The following is a 23,327-nucleotide window of genomic DNA, read 5'->3' as shown; positions in this document are numbered from 1 at the left end:
AGGGCCCAGGGGGCTTGCAGATGCCCCGCACTCCGAAAGCAAACGGAACGGCGACCGGATTCGTGGCACTCTGTCTGCCACGCTTTGTCTTTTCACACGCAACAGGTATTTAGGGGCACCTGACTGCCTCGGTTGATAGACCACAGGACTCTTGAGCTCAGGGTCGGGAGTTTGAGCCCCACACTGGGCGTGGAGCCTACCTCAAAAAAACATCTCACGTAGACGCTCGCCGTCCACCCCTACAGGGTTACAGACGGCCCATGAGCCCCACTACCTGGAGGTTGGTGTCCACGACTCTGACTTCACCCTCACCTTCCTCCTGGCGGTGGCCACTTGTTTACGAAAAGCCTTTTCTGGTACAGATGCGCTCGTGGGTTGGAGCTCAGGCCCGAGGTCCCGCCGAGACCACGCGGAGGCAGCGGAGCCAGGGCCACGCGGCCGCAAGACCCAGGAGGCGGCGGCGACGCGGGGCCCCCAGCCGGGCAGCCGGCCCAGGTCTCCGTCTGCACTGGGCCCCGTCCCCTACCAGGCCAGAACACCACCCAGGAGACTAAACACCGGATGGACCCGGGGCGGGGGGGGAACGCCTGCACCCCTTCCTTCTCCTGGGGGGTCAGTGCCGCCCCCGTAAGCGGAGGAGCCAGAGCACCTGTGTGCACCCAACCCCTCCTTCGCCTGATGGACGAACTGCGCTTCTGCCGCCTGCCACTGCGGACGGCCAGCTCCCGTCACCTGGGACTCGCGTAAACCAAGGGCCACGTACCCCGGAAGAACCTGCCCGTGTACCCGCACGGTCACTCCAACGATCGACGGAATGATCCGTTTCTCTCCTTGTGGACCACAAGCTACGAAATTAAGCGGGGCAGCTCACACTTTACCGTAAGGACACGAGGTCTGCTTGCACAGGTCAATACTCCAGAAAGCAACGCTCTCCGCCACCAGTTCCGAAGCCTGAAACACGAGGACTAAAGACGCAGGGACTCTGATCTGTCTAGCGCTTCTCTGCAATTTTTTTTTTCGTGTTTATTTTTGAGAAAGGGCAGAGAGAGAGGAGACACAGAATCCGATGCAGGCTCCAGGCTCTGAGCTGTCAGCACGGAGCCCGACGCGGGGCTCGATGTCACAAACCGTGAGATCGTGACCTGAGCTGAAGTCTGACAGTTAACCGACGGAGCCCTCCAGGCACCCCTCGCTTCTCTGAATTTTCAGTCGGCCCCCAGCACCCAACTCTGCACGGAGGAACGGGAGTTACAAGCCAACATCCTGGAGGCATGGGAGACTTGTCTGACTTTCGCGGCTATTTCCTTCCTTCCTCCGCTCTCAGACGCCGCATCCCCCGCTGTGGCCGCGCCCCCCTTGGTTTACAGAACTCTGCCTCCCCCACAGGGTAAAATGCATGAGCGCTCTGACCGCCGTGGGCCAGGCCTACTGAGCGGGGACCTGATCTCCCTCAAGGACCCAATTCTCGACACCACACGTGATTTTCCGAACACTCGCCCTAACAGTAAACTCATGTGGAGTGCTTCCCAGCCTTACGGTTAGAGCCGCAGGAGAAAGACACTTAGAAATCTGCTGAATTCTACGGGGAGCAGGCACACGCATGAGGCCGCGTAACCCGTGACTGACAACACGCATCTCACAGTTAGGACATAAATGCAGCGGCGAAGTGGTCTTTCGTAACAAGAAGCGTCTCATCAAATACGACATGACCACCGACACCACCGCGACTCATTCTCCTGAGGCGGACACTGTCCACACTAGGGCACCTTGCGTGGGGACTTATGGGGCCCTACCTCACCACCACGGCTCTGCCATCCGGGCAAAGCACCACTCTCGAAAATCCGAGCATAACTTCTGACTCCCTGAAAACTTAACTCCTCATAGCCCACTGTACCCAGAGGGCTTACCGATAAACAGTCGGTTAACACATATTTTGTAAGTTATGTATGTATGCCATATTCTTTCATAAAACAAGGCAAAGGTTATTAAGAAAATCACAAAAAAGAGAAAATATGTTTACAATACTATACTGGATTCATTAAAAAAAAAAAAAATGTTGCATATAAGTGGACCTTCTATTCAAACCCTTGCTGTTCAAGTGTCAACTGTATGGTCTGGAATTTGCCATGATGATCACGGAGTCCAGAGAACGACCCGCTCTCACTCGGCTGCAGCTATGGTAACACAGAACCAAAGCCGGCAATTTGAACATCTCAGCCCCAGGGAAAGCTACCTACACACACTCTGTGAAGTTTAATCACATGCTGGGGCAAATAACTCAATAAAGGCCGTCCTCCTATGACCAAGTACTTAAACATACCTCCTGAGGATGACAAAATAAACATAGGAGACAGAGTGAAACGTTTTGGCCAATTTATGTTACTTCCGATCCTACGTGAAATACACATTTCTGGGAGCAGTGGGGTGGGAGACCCAGAGGGCACTGCCACGAGTCTCACTGTTTCCGTTACAAAAAGTGTAAGGATGTGAAATGAAACACATCGGCAACATCGAAGGGACAGAATTTTCCCAGCACGGTTCCAGAAGCAAAAGGCCTACTTTCAGCATCAAACTGCACACGGCCAGATGGCAACTATCCAAGTTATCTCAAAACACTTTTATACACTTCAAACATAGCAACATTCAAATCAGACCGCTGTTAAGTGGTTTCTACAAATTTCCACTCCCAGGGAACCAAAAGCCTGACTGTTCCTACGGAATTGTGAGCAGTAACAGAAACCACAGCGTTTCACCTGAAACACAGCCCACGATGTGCCAGTCACGATCGTTATTATGACTTCTGAGAAGAAGACTAAACTGAGGCAGGTTTAAAGGAAAACCGACAGACAACTCCAGGGGCTGAAAGGGAACCAGCCTCTATAGGGACGGGGCCCTGTGGGCCCAGTGTGGCCGTGAGGCCTCGGCTCCAGGCCGTGCAGGCCCTCAGAGCGCTCGAGAGCCACCGGACGCCTCGCCCACTGTCAGGCCCATCGCGGAGCCCACGGAGTTCTGCCCCGGCTCAAGGCCCAGAGCCCCAAACTGATCCGTACAGGAGCCGGGGCTCAGGGCCAAGTGCTCCGAGGCCTCACCCTCACGTGAGCCACGACACGGCCTCGCTGCACAACTTCTCAAGGTGGAGTGGGAATCCACGGGAGCCCCTTCACGATTTCACACGTGCTCTACGCCTCCAGGAGGCCCAGTTTAACAAGGACCTCAGGTTCAGCCTGGAGGGAGAGAGTCCCTCTTTGCAGCTACAGAGCTCAATGAACAAACAGCCACTGCTTCGAAACCACGTACGGCTGACAGTACGCGGAGAAGACAGAGAACAGAACGCTTACTTTTTTTGAAGTTTACGGTTTTTCTCAGCCTGTCCGCCCAATTTGCTGAGTCCCAGGGCGTCCTGAGAGGAGTTTTCCACCTCCGAAACAGCAGCTGTGGGGAAGCAGAGTGATGAAATGGGGAGTGTGGCGGGGGGGGGGGGGGGGGCTCAACAACAGGCCACGTGAAGGTCTCCCGACAGGGGGAGGGACCTACAGGCGGAGTGATCACGGTTCTAGACGAATGACACCAGCAGGACCACCTGCGCGTGGGAGCCACACACGGGACACCAACCTGGTCCCGCGGGATCCTTGCCAGCGTGGCCCGGACGGCCCTTTTCTTTCTTGCCAAACAGGCGGCCGATGGAAGACTTGATGCCTTTCTTCTTGGGCGCTTTGTGCAGCGAGTCCTGGCTACTGTTGCTGCTGCTGGGGTTGCTCACGGGGCCGTCCTGCGAGCCTGTCGAGCTGGGGGACGGGAGAGGATCTTCGACGCGGGCTTGGCACATGACACACCGCCCCACGCAAGTGAGAAGCACAGGCCCCCAGCTCCCGGGGAGGGCTGCCCCCGGGGAGCTAACGCTCTCTCCCTCCCAAGAAGATCTGGACTCCAAGCGCCCTGGACCAAGAACACGCGGCAGCCCTTCCAGGCCGTGACCCAGGAGCACGGAGCACATGCACAACCAGAGCCAGCCGGGGACATGGTGCGAGAAACAGCGGCTGCTGGAGCTGCCCGGTGGGGGGGGGGGGGGGGGGGGGGGGGGCCCCCACCACGGCTCCCCAGAGCCCCTCGGGGCACAGAGCTCGGCCCAGGGGAGGGCAGAGGGGAAGCCTCAGGACGGCCGGTGGTTAGGATCTGGGCAAACGAGGCCGCCCTACAGCCGCCTGCACCGCCGGACTCCGGTCTGTCCCAGCGGACTTGCGCCCCGGCGGCCGCACCCCCAGAGCCCCGGCAGGTGCCCCAAGAACATCGTGCACATAAACTCAGTTCGCTGGCGTTTCTTTAGAATCGCCGTCCCGACCCTTTCTCCCCCAAGAAGATCAAGGGTTTCTCGGAGCTGAAAACCAACGCGCTGGCGTGTCCCCTGTGGCGCCTGCGCCCCTTACTTTCTGGCGTCCCTGATGTCCTCGTGGCTGGCCGCGTGGAGCACCCCCTGGTGCAGTCTGTCCAAGCGCAGGGACCTCGGGGAGGAAGGAGGGGACGTTTCACATTTTATCGTTGCCTTGTCGTCTCGTACCTCTTCGCGCGAAGCCGGCAACTGCGGGGTCGAGAGGAGGGTGACAGGAGTTCACCGCGGGCCCGACAGACGAGCACACAGCCCTGAAATCACAGCCAGGAACTCATCTGAGTAGCTACGAGCCGCGCTTTCTGCGGCGTCCAAAACGCCCTCTTAGTGTCGGCCTAACTCTGGGCCACGCGTTGGGCAGCGGGCCCGCCGAGACCCCGGGCCATCTGCACCCAGCGGGTGCGCCCTCCCCCAGAACCCCATGCCACCGCGAGCCCAGCCCCGGAAGGCAGCGGCGGAGACCTTCGCGAACCACGCCCCGAACCACGTCCCCATCGACCACCGCCAGCCGAGGAGCAAGGTGCTGGTCTCCTGACGCCATTCAGAGCAAACCCTGGTGAGCACAGAGGCTTCCCGTGCACGACTGTGCAACGCTCGTTGTCTGGGGGAAAAGGAACCAGCTTGGGCCCTAACCCAGTGTCACTTCCAGTAATGATGCAAAGCCTGGACCTACGAGCACGGGCGGAAAGTGAGAAGGCACCCAAACCCCCGCCCCCCACCCCCACTCGGGTCTGACTTCTGCTTCTTAGTGACATTTAGGTTGACGTTACAAACTGAAGGACCTCTCTGCGGCTTAGAGGAGGCCTGCTCAAGCCTCCTCCGGTGGAGACAAAGTGACCCCGGGCTGCCGTCACGACAAGATGACCCCCTTCAGACTCCATTTTTCCTCCTGTAACAGGCTGTGGGTCTGCGGCTATGTGGCTGTGGGCCCTGGAAAGGACAGCGGGGCCACGGACCAGCCAGCATTATCACCCTTGACAGGTCCTGGTGGTGAGGCAGGGCCGGATCGCACGAGACACCCGTGTAGGACTGGCGAGACAGGCACCGCCAACTGGGTTTGTACCAGGACCTCCGAAGCTGCATGGGGCTCGGGACACCCACGGGGGCCGGGGGTCAGCACCAAGCGGAGCTGAGCTCAGGGAAGACACCAGCTTAACCAACAGCTACAGAACACCTGCCTCCTCTCCTGATTTCCGTGACCATCATCAGACAACAAAAGGCTACCTTAACCGGCTACAAATTATCAACATAAAACTAAACAGGGTCAGACTTAAGTAACAGAAATAGATTTCAAATCCAGGTGGAGGCAAGGATATGGAGAAAACAAACACCAAAAGGGAACAGGACAGGGAGCCACACTAGGGACCCGGCTACGAGGTGAGCAGAGACGGAGGGTTCCGGGCACAGGCCCTCCCCTGTGTCACAGCGCAAGCCCCCGCCCGGCGCTGGGTCCCGCCAGACTTGGGCCTATGGGCCATTTCGGTCTCAACCAAAAGGGAGGCTCCCGCAGGGCTGGGAAGCGCAACGCCCGTGCTGGCCCCGTGCGCGCGGACCTGACACCCAACTTCTCGTGCACCTAGTCTTCATCCCCCAAAGCCTCCAAGGAGCCCTCCAAGGAGCCGTCAGTGAGCTGCGGGAGCAGGCCGTCCTGCCTGGGTGTTCACCACACGCCCCTTCCTTCCTTCCTCGAGAAGGTCTTGCTACCGAGGAAAGGGCGGCACGAGCCAGCGGACTGCAGGGCGTGCTCTGCGCCCCGTCGCCGGTGAGAGCTCCCGACCTCTGTGGACCGTGCACCGATGGGCAGTTTGTGGACACCCTGAGGGCCACGATTCTATCGCTGTCCTCACTTACCAGGGGAGCAAACCAGGGCAAAAAGGGGGTGATTAACACGCCCGGGTCATGAAACCACCTTTGACGGAGCTGGCACTCGAACCCGGAGTTTAACTGAACGGCCACACCGTCCCTGCAGGGGAGGGGCTCCCCCGGCTGCCGCCCAGCTCCGTATCAGAGGCACGGCCCTGTCAGCACGTGGCCGGGCGGGTCTGGGATGGGGGTACGGTCCAGGGAGCAAAGCATCCCAGTTGTGAGGGGAGCGCTCTGGTCAAGGGTCCGGTCCCGAGGCACGGCACTTCCCGTGAGAAGGGGCACACCCAAGTCATGGTCCTCTGGACACAGGAGGTGCCCTGCCCCAGCCCGGGGCGCCATAAAGGAGAGAAGGGCGCCCGAGCAAAGGTGGGGTACGTGGCAGAGTGGTGTCGTGGCCAGCGTTTGCGCTGCAATGCGGCCTCGGGAACAGGACCCGATCTCTCGGCCTGTTTCCACATCTGGAAACGGGGGTGACCACACACGCTGCGGCTCGCAGGGGTGTGGGTGGGGGCCGGCTAACAGGCTCCTAAACCACTGCACACAGCAGCTGGTGGACCCCAAGAGTTCGCCGAACGCTGCTGGCCATGACTGTCCAAGGTGGTTATCCCCAAATCGAACATCTAGGGCTCGGCTTCAGTCATTTCTCTTCCTAGAAACTTCTATGTCTCGCATAACTGAGTGCGCAGCGAGCAGGAGACAAACGAGAGAGAAAGGCAAGCTCTCACATCCCTCGCAGGCGCCACGGAAACCGGCCGCCGAGCTCGAGCGCCCAGCGCTTCCCGGGACACACCGGCCGCTTGTCGTGACCCGGTTGTGGTGCCCGCTCTGCGAAGCGACGGGCACTCTCCCACCCGCCACAGACAAACACAGGTAGGTTACACTACCAAGCACTTTACCTTTCTACGACGCTTCCTTAAGTCGCTAGGCTGACAGAGGCATGCAAAGAAATGAAGAGAAATCAGATTTACTGCACGCTCGGAAGTCACAAATTCAAGGACCAGAAGAGGCAAACATGTTTTAAAAACAACAACAGCATGGACATAATCGAGATAAGGTTTAGAAACAACCATAACTGGAAACAGAACTTTCCACCACACATTTAAACGTAATAGGTTATTCAACATTTACTAGAGAAACTATAAATTATTACTCAGGGAGATAAGATTCCATTACGACGTAAATAATTTATTAAAATACGGCATCCTGTGTAACAAAGAGATCTAACAGTTGTCTGTGCTAAAGCTTTCTGTAACTGTTCTCCTTGTTGAAAGCCACGTTCCGCTTTTACACTATCAACCTCGTGGATGCCCAAGAAGTGACCGCGACACCCGCTAGAACACCGAACCGACCTACTCCGGTTAAGGACCTGCTGGATGTTAGTGTCAAGTCCTGACCTAGAATTTGAGTGAAGACTTCCCAAGAATCAACATGCTGTGCAGGTACGTGACAAAAACGGGCGTGAGAGAGGTGACAGCTTCACGTTGTAGGAGCCCCGTGTTTCCGTGTGGAAGGCGGTACTTGTGCCCGGTAAGCCCATGAGGTTTGGAGTCCTGACCACGCGCGTCGGCACCACAGAGCGTGCTGTGTCTGATCTCTTTAGAAGAAACCCTTCGCTGACGAGTTATCTGTGTCACACCCGCATCCACGCGTACTACACGGGGACACGCTAAGTGCCATTGGTCACCACTGGGGCGAAACCCCACTACCTCACGAGAAACGAAGACAAAGCAGGAACGACACGAGAGAGCCACGACTGACCACAGACGCCGCACACACAGGATCACGGCCACGGGAGCGCGCTGCGGAGGGGCTTACGGCGTGGGGCAGAGAGGGGCGGGGGGTGGGCGAACAAGATACCGGCCGGGGGGCGGGAGGCGGAGGTCTGCGTGAACAGCGGTAAGCAAGCGAAAGGACGAGACGGCAAATCAAAACCCAGCACGGAAGCAGAGACGCTCTCGGCCGGCACACAGCCCGATTATTTTTATAGCGACTTTCACAAATTCTCCGAGAGGAAGAAAGCGCGAAAGCACAGATGAGACCGTCCAAGAGTTTAGGGTACGGGCTGATCAGCTAATGGTGCGAATTATACACAGAGTGACGTCAAAACAACACCAAACGGACCGGTTCCCGCGTCGCGGGCCACAGAAGGGGGTCACAGCGGATCTGATCACACGCTGGCCAACAGCGCAGCTGGGAAGAAAAACGCCGGTAATGGGACGGACTCTGGCAGACGCGAGCGCACCCGGAAACACAGCGTCGTAAACGTGCTCGTAGGCGGAAAGAGGTGACGTGCCCTCCAAACCTAAGCTACATTCTGCAGAGCCGCGCGCTTCGCCCAGAAACCGCACGGTCACGGCGTCTCCAGACACCGAGGAGCGGAGACGCGCTCCCAGAAGCCGTCCCCGTGTGGGGCTCACGCCGCCGCCGCGCTGGCCTCACACACGCACCAGCGTCAGGAGAACCGACGTGAGCTTTATTTTACCGTACTTTTTGACCGCGTGCCCCGTCCCCTCCAGTTAGGCATCTCTAATGCGGAGAAAGACAGCACCGCCTCACTCTGCGCCTTCTCTACCGTCCGTGCCTACTGTGGTGAAACCGCCGACTCCCCGAAGACAAGAACACGCCCCCCGGAGCCACGGTGCCGGGCACGGGCCCACATCCAAAGTTCCACACCTGAAAGCTCTGACGATGAGCTCACGACGACGGCTAACCCGCTCACCCGCGCAGCACAATCCGTGTGTCACCGGCTACTGCTGAATGACTAAATACCGGCTGCTTTAAAAATTCTCGCACCTCTGAGCGTGACAGACGAACCGGCTTTCCTTCTGGGTAAAACACGAGACGGAACCGTATTCGCGGACTCTGGCGCCTAAGTCGGGGGCCGGGGTGGGGGGAGCGCCGCAGGGAGAAGACGCAGATACTCACTAGAGTCATGACCCCCAGCCTGTCCACCTCCCTGGCGGGGCTGTGCGGGCCCCTCCGTGGGGTGGAGCGCCCGCTGTGTGGAGGGGAGGGGCCCGCGAGCGGGGACGCGGGGTGCGGGGCGCCGGGGCCCGCGGGTCTGAGACGGCCGGGGCTGTCGAAGCTGCCGCTGCCGCTGCCGCTGCCCACTCGGCTCTCGATCTCCTCCGCCCGCTGCTCTGCGCTCTCCTTCTCTTCCTGAATGAGCCTGCGACGAAAGCAGACAGGTCACCCTCGCCGCCCCGGCAAAGCCGCAAACGCACCCGCGTCACAAGTCCGCGCTTGCTCCCGCGCTGCGAACGTGCGGGCCGGTGAGCTCCAAGGACGGCTGCTCCGGCCCCGCCTCAGCGAGAACGGTCTCCCTTTTAGCGTCTTTTCGACACACCCGGTTTCAGAACGACACGAGGGGACTCCCGCAGGGCGTCCCGTAAAGCTCCTTCCACCAACCGTGCCTGATTTTACTCCTGTGCGCTCAGAGTCGGCCAGAGGCTCACCGGCAGCTCTCGCCGTACGACGAGCTGTGAATTCACAACTGCTACCTTCCCAATTCTCGGACACGTCGACGTACCCGTTTTGCAACTGGAAATCGGGACCTCTGACCTAACCGAAGGACCGACCCACCCACGGAGCAGTTGGGAGCTCCCCGACACTGAAGCCTCTAGGCTAGATGAAAACATTGAGTTTTTGGGTTTTTTTTAAGGCTGAATTCAAACCAGTTTATTTGATGGAATTTTCTACCAGCCTCCTCCGTACTCCATTCATTTGGAATTCAAGGCGAACACTCTTCACTGCCAGAGAGCAGTGCATCAGCAAACGGCAATTTCCGCATTTGACTACGTCACTAATTATGCCCACGTTAACACCGGAGATCCACACAGCGACCTTTCCGATGAAAGCTCTGTTTACGTACCCCGAGAGCTTATTTTGTGACGGACAAGTCTCCGGACCGACTGACCATTTCTATCTGGTCAACTCGCATGAAGGAAGATGGCTTCTCCCTGGCCACACGCCACACAAAAGCAAAGCCGAGGCGCTGACCTGACGGGGGACGGCTTCCACAGAGCCCACCGCTCCTCCCCGCTTCTCCCGCTGGCGTCTGTCCTCGCCGCCCGCTCTCTGCAGGCAGGAAGGAGCACGTCTGCCTGTGCTAGCTTCCCAAGAACGAGACGTGGACAGTGACTCTACCCGGATCCACGGCAGCAGGGTCACTAGCACATGCCCGCTCCCCCCCGGGGCCTCAGGACTGCAAAACAGAGCAGCTCCCGGGCCCCCGGGCCCACCATCCTGCCCACCCTGCCGCCTCCGTCTCCACGAGGGCCAGGCTCTGGGTTCTCTTGCCTCCGTGGGACCAGAGCTTTGTAAATTCGCTACCATAACTGCTAAGAGGATTTCTAAAGAAAACACCCTTGAAATAGTGACGAGCGTAAAATGATTCAAACACACGCCCCCTGAGCACTCACTGCTCTACAATGGACCGACTTCGACATGTTACGTTCATGCACGCGGCCCGCCCCACACACCCTCCCTCTGCGCTGTGGATCAGGGAGGCCTCCCCGCACCCTGGGCTTTCCGCGTCCTGGCCGACCCTGGAACCTCGGTCGGACGCCGCCGAGGAGCATCGCAGGCGCACACTGGGCACCCACGCGGTCCTCTCTGGCTGTGCTGTCGGCTCCCGCAGGAAGGGACTGGACACCTTCCGCCCTTCCCCAGAGGTGACGCGAACCTGTCCACCACTGTGGACAGATGCCCTGGTGAACTGAATTTTATAACCTAGGGGAAATCGCACAATATTCTTAAAATAGACCAGAAGGAGCTTTATCGTTATGGGACACTCAGAGCATTCAGAGTGTTTGTTCCAGACCTTCCTGAGCGCGGTAACAGTCCCTCGGAGACACTGTGGTATCTCTGTGGTGCCGCGCACGATCACGTGTACCTGATCTCTTTGTTGATGGCGTCCAGCTGTTCCTGCAGCATCATGGCCAGCGTCTGGGCATCGGCCTGCCCACTGGGCGAGAGCAGAGCGGCCGAACTGAAGAGCGTGTCCCCGTCGTCTTCGCCATCAGACACGTCGACGTCGCTCTCGAACGCCTGTGCCACATTTGCTAGGACGCTAGCTTGCTGGGCACGTTCCCAATCCTGTTCGTTAAGAGTCTGTACCTGTGAGTAAGAAAACTCAATCTCGGCAAAGGTGGAAAATAACAATGCAGTTATAGAAACCTACAAGAAACCTATCAGAAACTTGGAAAGTTTTCAACTGGAGGCCCAAAGAAAGCGGGGAACTGCCTTGTGCTTACAAGCTGCTGACCTACGAAGCAAGCAGTACTTAAGGCACAGGTGAGGAGGGCGGCCTATGACTTAGACCCCCTTGCGACGCTCGTGCCTCCGTGGACGTGGGGCATTTCTGTGACATCGTCCACAGGGTGGGACGAGCAGACCAGAAACAAAAATGGGAATAAAAAAATACCCTGGTGCCAGCCAGCCACCCCCGTGGGCAGTTACAAGGCCATCAAATCTGAGCGCACTTCTGCGGCCCCACCGGCTCGCTGCTGTTCCAGGTAGGGGACGCGCAGCCACTGGAGCGTCCCCCGCCTCCCTTCCCGAGGCTGGTGTGACCGGATGGAAGGAGCAGAGAGGACCCAGGAGCAGCCCGCGAACCTGCTCCTCTCGGGGCGACCCTCGAGTGGCAGAGGCGCCTCTGCGGCCGAGCCCAAACCCTGTGGCCTGAGGAGCAGGGCGCGGGTGCGAGCAGCGGCTCTCCTGGAGGCTCTCCGGCCCTCCTGCTCACCCGCCCCCCGAGACGGCTCCACCCACGGGCACGAGGCCCTCGGCTCGCTCAGGGACATCGTTCCGCCCTCTCTCTCTGGATGATCACCTTTCTAACTTCATCCACATCAGCCTAAAAATGCCTTCCCCCTTTTCCCTCCAAAATAACAGAACACAAACCACAGAACTTCTACCCTGTGTCTCCTTGCAGCTAGCACTGCGCCTCCGCTCCCAACCACAGTTCAAGTCCTCCAGAAAGCTGCCTCTACCGTGTCTACACAGACTCTGGAACTCGGGCGAGTGGGCTTTAGCACAACTGCTCCTGGACCAGACCACCGTGGTCCTCGGCCTCCACCTTGCCTGGCCTCCACCTTGCCTGGCCCCACCCGGCACGACCAGGCCCACCGGTCTCCCGTTCCCTGAGCACCTGGCCCACTGGGCTCCTCCCACCACTTGTCGGGACCGCTTGGTCTCTGCCAGTTCTGTCTCCCTCTCTCCACTGCCACGCTGGGCAGTGCCCAGATGAGCCGCCCTTGGACTCTGGGGCTATCCACAGGCGCCCACCTAGGGACTTCATGTGGCCTGTGCCTCTAGAAGCCACCGGCGTGTTCTGGCTCTAATCCTTCTCTCTAGTCAAGGTCTCCTGAGGCCCAGACTGGAGTGTCCAACTGCTCACCGGACGTGTCCCCTCGGCCCGACCTCTTGGAGCGGCCCCCCCCCCCCCCCGCCTGTCACGTTCTCTCATGCCCTAGGTCCCTTCCATCAGCACCTCTTGCTGGCACCAACCTGTGATGCATCCACACGGCTCCTTCACTTGCCTCCTTCGGGCCAGCGCTCAAACGTAACCCTCCTGGCGATACCTCCCTGTCTGACTGAGTTTACAATTCTTATTCCCTCCTCATCTCACAACTCGCGACACCCGACTGCCTCTCCCCGCTTACTCCCATCTGACACGGTGGTGGTTTCAAACTAGGTCTACGAGTTCTTCACTGCCCCCGTCGAGGGGTGGACCCCAAGTGTGGGCTGGCCCTGCAGCTCTAACGAACAGAACGTGGTGGAAGTGAAGGCGGGCAGCTCCCAAGACTAGTACGGCACAAGCTCTGGGACCTTCCGCCTACCCTCTCTCCGCGTGAGTTCTGGGGAAGCCGCTGCTGTGCCGGGAGGACAGCCAAGCGGCCTGTGGGCAGGTCGTGTGGTGACGACCTGAGGCCTGCCTCCAACACCCAGGCAAGGGAGCGTACAGTGCACCCGCCAGCCCCAGCCGAGCCTCCTGGTGGTGCAACCTCACGAGCCCCTGAGCCACAATCACCAGCTAAGACTCTCCGAAGTTCACAGAAACCAGCAACTATGAAGTGTCCTCCTAAGCTGCTCCCCTTTGCGGGGACTTGTCAATCATCTGTCAGACAGAAATAGGTGACTAACACACATCTCACCTTTTACTTCCCATTTGCTGCCGGTCTCCCCTCACTACACTGCGCACAGATAGGGGTGCGGGCCTCTCCTCTGATTTTTTATCTATTTATTGTCTTCTTTGTTTTATTTGAAGTGGGGGAGGGGCAGAGAGAGAGAATCCCAAGCAGGCTCCAGGCGCGCTCAGCGCAGAGCCCCATGCGGGGCCGCGGGGCTCGATCTCACAAACCGAGAGATCGTGACCTGAGCGGAAATGAGCAGTGGAACACTTGACCGACTGAGCCACCGGGTGCCCCTCATCTGGCTTTTTCGGTCATGCTGCAGCCCTAGGTCTGGGATGATGTCTGGCCCAAGCTCGTTCAATGACTATCGGTGCTGAAAACATACGCAAGTATGTAAAAATACACGCTGCTGAACAGACAAAAGTACAAAAGTATTTAACCTCCAAATGTGAATTCTTTTTTGCTTAAAGACGAATACACCTATTCACTGAATCTTCGTTAGCCTTTCAAAACTACTAATTAGCGTTGTGCTGTGCTTAACAGTAGGTCCCATCTTAATCCACATTTCTACTCTTGGAAAAGAAAAGAAAAAAGCTCTACAAAGTAAATTGTGAGCCAGCAAAAGAAGAATGGGGGAGGGGGACAAGAGACAGCGGCCTATCAGCAGTTTAGTTCCAGAAGAGCCTCACAGCCAGAGGATAAGGCAGGTGACACTGGAGCAGGCGGGCGGGTCCCGCGAGAGCCCCCAGAGGACGGAGGTCCTTGCCTTGGAAGGCTCATCTCGCAGAGCGGCCACACGGCCTTTCCGGGGGCGCAACACCGCGCTGCTGTAGGCATCCGTGGGGCCGTCCGCCAGAGGGAACCTGAAATCTGGGACGCTGCCCAAGTGCGGTCGCCTGAAATATGGGACCGGGTGGCGGGGGGGAGAAAAAGGTCATTATCAACAAGAAGTGAACTTTGTCAGCCAGGCCAGAACCCGCCAATCTGGAAAATGAGGTCACAGAAGAAGGTCTCCAAGGACGCCGTCTTTTCTCCTGGCTCCCATCCCAGCCCGCCAGCCAGGCCCTGTGGAGACAGGGTCTCCCGGGCCCAGCAGGGGCAACGCCTCACCGCGGCCCAGCCGTCCCCGATGTGGAGCAGGGCCTGTGCTCAGCCTCGGCACCCACCCCCCGTCAACCTGTCGCCCTGCGTGTCTGTGCCACCTGCTGCCCGACTGACCGGGAAGCGCTCCTGTGCGTCCCTCTGGCCTTCAAGTGCCATCTCCCGCGCGTGCCGAGGCCCTCGCTGCGAGGCCAGGTGACCCCAGGCATCCCTCCTCTTGCCACTAACCGGCACCTCAGGGGCACCCGTGGCAGGATCCTCGGGAACCGCAGCTCGCAGCTCCCGTGGACGGGAGGTGGCAACGCGCCCGGTGTTTCCAAGGCAAAAGCGTCTCTGGCCTGTGTCCGCTTAGACTGACAGACAACCGTCCCCCCTGGCCACAGAAGTCTCCAGAAAAGTTCGACGGAGCCCTGAGCCCCTAGGATGGGGTCACTGACATGGGCTGTCACCTGCCCCCCTCAGCAAAGGCTCCGGGCAGGAGGTGGTCAGCAGAGGTGAAGGAGCACCCGCCAGCCCACATGCCCAGCCTCAGCCACGGGCTCACCCTCTACACCTGAACCCTGCACGGGAGTCCAGTGGCTCCTTGCTCTCTGGAAAAGAAGAGAGGCTGCCTTCCGTTTCAGAAATCCTTATGGTCTCGGGAGACAGAACACTCCCATCGGATTCACATCAACTAAAGAGGGGGCCCCGGGCACCGCCCTGCGAGGCCTGCAGACAGAGCCCGCGTGACAGGACGTCTCCTCTGCGTGCTTCGCGCTCCTCTCTGCGGCCTTTAAAGAAACGTCTTCGAGAAACGCTGCCCCAGGGTACTGCTTGTTTGTAAGACAGCCAAGTCCGAACTGCCCGCTGGCCACAGCCACCCTTCCCTCCTCCTGTCCCCCTATTCCCGGCGGAACTGCTCACCTGCGCTCAGGTGGCCTAGCGTCACCGCTGCGGGGCCACGGCACATCGCCAACCGGTGAGAGCTACACGTGACACGCCGCGTGTGGTCTGGGATGGTTTGTGGCTCCGCCGAGGCTCACGAGTGTCCCCTGACTCTGACACCCTGTCTCGGGCTCCCGGGCCCCCGACCCAGCCACCCTGCATCCAGTCCTATCCCAGAGCTCTGTCCCATCTGCCCCGCCGGCGTGTGGAAGTCGGTCCGTCACCTTTCTTTTCCTCCGCAACCCAGACCGTCTCGTCTTGCTAGAGGAGGACACGACACAAGACTTGGCTGTGAGGTCGTGCCAGGAGGGCTCGGCTGGCCGGGCTGCCTGCCACCTCCTCAGTCCCGTCCCCGCGGCCGCCCGTGCTCGCGGCGACACAGCTCCCATCAGCGTGTCTTCTGCCACCACACGGGAGAGCGCTATGTGAGACGGCTTCAAACAGACCCCGTTCCCGACCGGCCTCCTGCCCGCCGTCTGCAGACCGCAGGGCCACCCGTGACCGCGGCTGCTCCCTCCGCACCACGGGAGCGCACGGCCCCTCCTAATCCCTCTCGCTGGCCAGCACGCCTCAGGTGGGCGACGGGCGTGGACTTCCCTGTTACCGCAACTGCCCCACGGTGCCAGCCTCCAGGTGCCTGCACGGCCCCTTCCCTGGAGAACTCCAAGGGGCACGCCAGTGGCCCGTGCTGCGTCTGCTTTGCTCCCGTTTGCCCGCTTGGCCTTCAAGTCCTTGAGCGGCGACACCGGCCTCCGGCCGGCGAGGAGCTCCATCAGCCAACCGAGAGGCTGCCCTGTGCCCTCATCTTCCCGTGCCCTTCCCTCTCTGGACACACACTCGCTGTGCCACCAGTGGCTCCACGGACAGGGAGAGCCTCTCGCGACCCGACCTTCGCTGACCTCTCCTCTTTCCTACGAGCAGGCTCAACGGGGACAGCCACAGCACACCCTCGACCTTCCCGAGAGCCCCCATCTGCAGCCACCCAAACCCCTGTGTGGCCCGAGCGGGCCTGCCTTCGGAGCAGGAGCCTGCTCCCTGCACCTGAGGGGGCCCAGTCAGCTACTCGAGCGACTCTCGCTCCAGCGGGACGCTCACACGGTGACTATTTCTTACAAAGAAGCGAAGAAACCTTTTAATACCTTGCTGACAATTACTGTCTGCAGGACGCAGCTCACAAGCCGGCTGACTCACTCCTTCACAGGCGACTCACAGTTGTCCCAACAGACTTAAAGTGACTACACGTCATTCTCCAGAGTCTTTTCAAAAACATAAGAAGCTACAAGCACTGTGCTAACGCCATGAATGTCAAACTGACCCTCACAATCACAGCCATGCGGCCACTCCCATGGCGACCCCACTGGCCTTGTGGAAGGGAGCACAGCTCCCAGGCACGCGGGCCCTCACCTGGCATGCTGGACCCCTCCTATCCCCAACCATCAGTGCCACACTGGGGGGGGGGGGGGGGGGGGGGGTGCAAATTAACCCACCCACAACAGAAACTGATCATTCCCTACCTTCCACACCTCCTCCTGCGGCTGCGAGCTCTGTCATGCCTCCCGGTCTCCTGGGTGTCCAAGCCTATCCTCTGGAGTGATGTTCTACTTCTCCCTCTCACCAGCTACTAAGCTACCGGCTCCCTGAGCCACATCAGGTCACTCTGCCCATATGGCCAAGGGCTCGTTCTCAAAGATACACAGCAGGTGTTAACACACGTGTCTGTGAGCTGGTTCGTGTCAGAGCCATGGCGAAGGCAGTGCCCCCCACCATCAGCTATCAGTACCTGGGAGCTGGTTCGCATCAGACCACAGCACACCCACGGTTCTAGTGTGTAACTGTGGGCCGGTTCAGGTCATATTCGTGGCAAAGGGAAGCATCTGGAACAGATCTGTGAACCGGGAAATGTCATACCCGTGGTGAAGGGAAGAGCCTCTCAGTCTCGCCTGCTCTAATTCAGCCCTCAGTGCTTCCACGTTCAGTAGGAGCCGATCCTGCAAAGCAGCAAATGACAATGACACCCGCTGCAGGCAAGGTTTACGATCACTTGCGTCAATATACCCTTAAACACAGAGCACAAACTGGGGGTTGCCAGAGGGGAGGAGAGTGGGGGCGGTGGGCGAAAGAGACGACAGGGATTAGGAGGCATAGGCTTCCAGATATAAAATCAGGCAGTCACGGGGATGAAGAGCGTAGCACAGGGAATACGGTCCGTGATACCCTAAGGACTCTGTATGGTGACACACGGTGACCACAGTGATGACGACGAGCACAGAGTAAGGTGCGCAATTACCGAAACCCTATGCTGTCTACTTGAAACTGATACAACACTGTAGGTTCATTAGAATTCAATTAAAAAAAATGAAAAAGCTATCTGCATCCAGTGTGCTCAAGTGTCAACCATCATAACCGCAATGGGTAAATTCAGCAGTTACGAACCCCAAGACCATTCTCCCCAGGAGTCCTACAGTAAACACCCGGATCCCCAAGTGAACGTCCTAAACCCTACTGAACACTTAGGTCTCAGGCACAGCAAGGTTACAGAGGAGAAACACCGAGCCACTGACACTTCTTCCTAATTATGTAGAGAGGAGCAGGCCTTTCTGGGCAGTGGGGGAATAGCCCTTCTGTGCAATAGGCACGTGCTCCTTCGTGGACCCTCTGCAGCCCAGCCTCACTTCTGCACACGCAAAACCAGGGAGCAAAACCGACGAGGAGCTTCGGTCACACAACAACCCCCTAGGCAGTGCCGTCCCAGGCAGCAGACACCGCCGCAGGTGGCTGAGCGCCCAAAATGGGGCTGGTCCCGACTACAGGGGATGGAACTGTGAGACGCCCCGTGGGTTGCAAGGACTGAATGTGAAAAACAGTGTAGAGTAGCTCCTTCATTTCTACAGTATTTACGTGATTCAATAACATGTTGCCTGCATCGGGCTGCATGAAAACTAACATCACCCGTCTGTTTGACGATTTCAAATGCAGCCGCGAGAATCCTTGGGATGACACCCGTGTCACCTGTTACCTTCCTGCTGGGCAACGCTGCACTCAACGAAAGGTTTACGCGAACATTTTAGCTTTCGAGTGAACCCCCGAAGGGACTCAGAAATCTGAACCCCAGAGGCTGCTCGGCTCCAGCTCCGCCACACGCGTGCCGTTCAGACTTGCGAGCGTGGGGCCGCTCGAAAGCACAGCGGTGGCCCGCCGTGGAGGAAGTGGGAGCCCCAGCGGACACCTGCTCCTTTCCGGTCTCGACGGATCTCTGAAGCATCGAGAGATGGAAGTACCTTCTCACGTTGCGTTTCTTCTAACTGCTTTTTCACATTTTCAACTTCTCGTAATAGAGAGTTCTGGGAAAGACACAGACAGTCCTTTACTGTTGATTCTCGAAAACAGTGCATAGAGCATAGCTATGTTTCTCTTTACAATAACGCAGCACAGAAAAGGAACGGACCGTGTAGCTACGCCAGCGAACAGGGTCACATGCCCACAGAGTGAAATGCTGTCTTTGAAACCACAGGAACAGCCTTTGGTAATACTTTGTCCGTGTACGATTTCTTCACGGATCAGTTTCTGAATGTAAGTACGACAAGTTCGTAAGTTTATTTTAATTAGTTAAACTGGTCCGTACTAGCTTTTAGGGTAATTCACCGGTCACTTGGGAAACATGACCTAAGTTTCATACGTGTAATTCCAATCTAAGACAAAACTACTCTACCTTAAGGCTGGGCCCAGAGATCAAGGAGGCAGCGAGGTAAGAACCCTACGTGGGTGTAATAATGCACTTCCTAGTGGTTTTTATGCAAAATAAGCGTGTCATGTAATTAGCAGGGCTCACTGGTGTCTCCAAGTGCCAATCACAGGGAGAATTCTGGGCTCATCTTCAGGGACACGGGTGTAGCCAGAGCGGTTTTATCAGGTCCGAATCCAACTGTTTCCACCAGAGCTTCTCTGGCATAGATCCTATGACACTCCTTCCCTCCTGTTACAGCTAAAGTGTTTCCATGATGACTGTGTAAGAGTCCGGGCTTAGACTTTTTCCAAACCAGATGAAAAGAGAGAAGGCGGGAAATGGAACGGGAGAACCTGTTTTCAGCTGATTAAATGCCTTACATCACAGCGCACTCCTACAGCGTCATCTCCATACGCGAGGTTAGAAATCAGCTCCCCACGCAAGGACCAGGTGAGGGCTGGACCGAACACAGGTCCCAGCGTGGGGCTGGCCAACGAGGGCCTGCCGACCACATCCAGCCACCACCAGGTCCTGTAAATAAAGGGTTATCGGCCCACGGCCACTCCACTTAGTTATGTACTGTCTGTGGCTACCTCTGTGCCGTTTATGGATTAGCACGAAGCTACCTTACTCCTCAAGTCTCAATTAGCAAAAGCCTAAAGTGCTCCCTCTCGGGGGCCCTTCCCAGACCAGACTTCTCTTCTAGACAGTAACACACACCTGCCCACACACGTACGTCGGGCAGGGACGGGACACTGGGAACTTAGCGGGGAGTGGGAAACGGTCTGTGGTCTTTCCGCGTTAAAGAACCACGCGAGGGGGCTCCTGTGTGAGGCCGGGAGCCCTCGGCCGTCGCCTGTCCCGTGCTACCTTGTCTTCCAGAGCAGCCATTCTCTCCTTCAGATGAAGCTGCAACCGCTCGTTGGACTCGGAAAGGAGCTTGTCGACAGTGTCCGACAGACGCTTGTTGTGCTCCTCGTTCATCTTCTCCCTCTGCCTTGCCTGCAAGAGGAGACACCAGCTTCAAGCCGAAGTGCGACCACCAGCGCAGACGCGCCGAGGGCGTGCCAAGGACGTCCTCGTCCTCGGCTGCCCCTTCCCACAGCCTTCTTGGGCGCGCTTGCGCGTCACGGCCGGAACCGACCTGGCGGGGCACAGAACCCCAGGAACGTGCCTCCGAAGGATCGTCCGTGAGAAGGTCCCGTTGTTTCTGGGAAACGAAATACACAGGGGGCCTCAGGAATGTCCTGATTATGAGCTCTCAGATGGGCTCAGGAGGCAGATGTACACGCAGGAACGAGCAAACTTTTACGGGCATCAGCTTATCCACACACGGGAGGAGGAATCTCCCGGTGCATAAACAGAAGCTCGGATCCGGCTTCAGGGAGAAAGAAACGAATCCACAGACAAAAGCGAAAGGTAAAAAAAAAAAATCCACTTTGGAAAAAATTCGGTGGTGAGAGAGACTTTCATCTGTTTCTCTTTATATTCACACATCACCTGAATGTTTTGTAATGGACACTTGTATTAAAAAAATCGGAGCTAATTACCTCCAGTAACTTTCGAGTGTAACACCAAAGCTCACGGGTCTGTGTTTTATAGAACTGTCATCAACTGCAAGGTTTCAAAAGCTCGTTTCTGCCCCATATCCTGACGAACACAAAAGAGAAGCGGCGGGAACAGGCCGGCGGCACTTGGGGGCTCCTCCTGGGTGGAGGGCCATAGGGCACGGGGTAGACATGTGCCCTGCAGCCAGGGGGTCCAGGTAGGAGGAGGAGCCCACAGGACACGCCACAGGCTGGGCAACGGTCAGCACCCCCCGCCCCCGCCCCTGCTTACGTTCCCTCATCTGTAAGACACACGTGCTGACACCTCTTCCCTTGGGAGCAGTGAACAGAAAGCACGACCGTCACACCTAACCCACGGCAACGGCCATCACTTGGAAAAGACCCTGGCCACCCAAGAAGGGATCAGCACCCACGTATTTTTCAAGCAAAACAGCTTAAAAGTTTCCTTGGAATTGCCTCGGTTATAGAAGAATCCTTATCTCAACGCCTGTCCTTTCAAACTATAATCCAGTCCTGAAAGTAATGACGTGCATCTCTAAGTAAGTAAGGTCAAATTCTTGGCCCAAGAGGCTCGCGTCTGCCTGTGCGCGCGCGTGTGATGGGAGGCCGGGGTCGGCCGACACGTGATCTCGTGCTAGCGTCAGGACCTTCCCTGCCCGGAAACTCATGTGTGATGCTCTGTGACCTAGGGCCAAGCACATGAGTTTCTGGTGAAAACAAAACCTGACGGCCTTGGATGGACGTGCCAAGGCGGGGTGGCCGCTGCCTGGTCTGTCTCCTGGGTGTTTCATGTGGCCCTTCGACCAGCTCCTCCAGGGAAAAGTCTCAGGGGATTCAAGGGACACGGGCCTCCCTTTCGTCAAGGCTCGATTACGCTATTCCTCTTCTTAGGAACATCCACCCCGACCCACGCCTTTCCGTCTCGAGTAGTCATTCAGGGTGTGGGGACCAAGGTCAGGCCTGTGACCTGATTTCAGGACCTCAATGTCACGTCCTAAGCAAGCGGACTACTCCTCTAGGACGGGCCTCACCCCAGGCCAGCACCTCTGGTTTGGCCGAGGGGCACCTGCAAGGTCCCGCGTGCACCGCGAGTAGCTGCCGACGAGCTGGTGGGCACCGTGGGCTACGCGGGTGCCTCCACCCCGGGCGGCACTGCCTACGGGGCCCCCGCGTCCGGAGAACATCGCCCACGTGCTAGGAGCGCTCACCAGCGTCCAACTCGCACCAGAGGCCACTGTACCCCTGACGGGAGCGAGAGGGGGCCCGGCGTCCACGTGCGGAGAAGTGGGAAACAAGGCACCGCTCCCCACCCCCACACCCCCGGCCTGCGCCGCCTCCTCAGCCACCGCCAGGTGCGCGGCCGCTCGGCTCGGACACGTACCCGCTGCAGTTCTTGGTTCTTTTCCTCCAGCTGGGCCTCCATCTGCCGCAGCCTTTCCTCGATGTTGCCATGCCTCTCCTCGGCCTGTGGGCGACATCGGGGTCAGAAGAGCCGGCCGCCCCGCACCACACGCTGTGCCTACGCACGACATGCCGTGAGCGGCCTTCCGCCTGCTCACACGCCCTACCGGCCTCACGCGTGCCAGTGGGAAGCGGTGGGCCTCCAAGCTGGTGACCGGGGCTCGGCAACGTGCTCGTCCCCACCCCGGGCCCCGGATCCGTGGACGGTGCCTCCTCCCCCGGCAGACGCCCGTGGTCCCTGAGCACGGACAGCAGGAAGCAGCAAGCGGGACAGAGCAACGCACACGTGCTACCTTCCTAAGCTGGGAAGCGAGTTCCGACAGTTTAGCTCCCTCAGCAGCAGAGTGTCCAGAAGATAAAGGGTCGGACTACAAGGCCGACCGGGGACAGGAGAGAGGACAGGGGAGAAAAGAAACGGAGATTTTACACGCAGATCACAAAGGAGAGGAGAGGCTCTGTTGGAGCTGTCGGTCTGTGGGCGCCCGGTACCACCTGCCCGACCCGACGTCAGCCATGAGGGTCAGCATCCCGTGCCTACGCCTTCCCCGTGGGGCCCTCACTGCACGGGAGCCGGTGAGACAGAAGCACGGACAGGTTCCCTGCGTTAGGCTCCCTCGGCCGAGGCCCCGGGAGGCTGGACCGTCTGCCGGGTCATGTGCTCTCTCGGCCCGTGTGGATCACTCGATCCCAGCACCGACCACGTCACGTCTGGAAACTGCCTCTTCAACCGCTGGCTTCCCCCGTGGGTGGTGAGGGCCGTGAGAGCTGGGAGGGCAGGGACTGTGTCTGGCACAGGCCTCGTCTGTATTTGTTGAACCAGTGAACGAATTACTTCAAAATTTACTTATTACAGGGATGCCTGGGTGGCTCAGTCAGTTGGGCGTCTGACCTTTGGTTTCGGCTCAGGTCATGATCTCACGGTTTGTGAGTTCGAGCCCCGTGTCGGCTTTGTGCCGACGGCATGGACCCTGCTTGCGATTTTCTCTCCCTCTGGCCCTCCCTCTCTCTCTCTCTCTCTCTCTCTCTCTCTCTCTCCCTCTCTCTGCCCGTCCCCTGCTCGAGCACGTGCACACGTTCCCTCTCTTTCTCAAAATAAGTGGACATCAAAAGAATTTTTTAATAAAAAAAACTGTTACAAATTTATTTTGATTATTTTTAAAACA

At 58.3% G+C, this 23,327-nt stretch overlaps 1 protein-coding gene across 9 annotated transcripts in view; it reads right to left on the bottom strand.

Annotated features, from left to right (window-relative positions):
* Positions 1 to 23,327, bottom strand: part of PPFIA1 (PPFI scaffold protein A1) — an 88,936-nt gene that overhangs the window by 20,338 nt on the left and 45,271 nt on the right. For 5 of the 9 annotated variants that reach the window (XM_040466054.1, XM_040466051.1, XM_040466052.1 and 2 more), the window contains exons 9-19: positions 22,085 to 22,168; positions 20,006 to 20,137; positions 18,690 to 18,752; positions 17,320 to 17,399; positions 14,153 to 14,282; positions 11,145 to 11,368; positions 9,176 to 9,419; positions 7,147 to 7,176; positions 4,425 to 4,576; positions 3,613 to 3,785; positions 3,339 to 3,432 (exon numbers count right to left, since the gene is read on the bottom strand). In XM_040466054.1, coding sequence (XP_040321988.1) covers positions 3,339 to 3,432; positions 3,613 to 3,785; positions 4,425 to 4,576; positions 7,147 to 7,176; positions 9,176 to 9,419; positions 11,145 to 11,368; positions 14,153 to 14,282; positions 17,320 to 17,399; positions 18,690 to 18,752; positions 20,006 to 20,137; positions 22,085 to 22,168 — 1,406 coding nt within the window. Of the gene's footprint in view, positions 1 to 3,338; positions 3,433 to 3,612; positions 3,786 to 4,424; positions 4,577 to 7,146; positions 7,177 to 9,175; positions 9,420 to 11,144; positions 11,369 to 14,152; positions 14,283 to 17,319; positions 17,400 to 18,689; positions 18,753 to 20,005; positions 20,138 to 22,084; positions 22,169 to 22,457; positions 22,533 to 23,327 lie in introns of all 9 variants that reach the window. The other 4 variants (XM_040466057.1, XM_040466053.1, XM_040466056.1 and 1 more) reach the window with 2 other exon arrangements.

This window comes from Herpailurus yagouaroundi, unplaced genomic scaffold (genome assembly GCF_014898765.1).
Source record: "Herpailurus yagouaroundi ecotype Mexico unplaced genomic scaffold, PumYag 569, whole genome shotgun sequence".
NCBI classification, from domain to species: domain Eukaryota; kingdom Metazoa; phylum Chordata; class Mammalia; order Carnivora; family Felidae; genus Herpailurus; species Herpailurus yagouaroundi.
The sequence above is the reverse complement of the archived record's forward strand: the minus strand, read 5'-3'. Positions and strand labels throughout refer to the sequence as shown.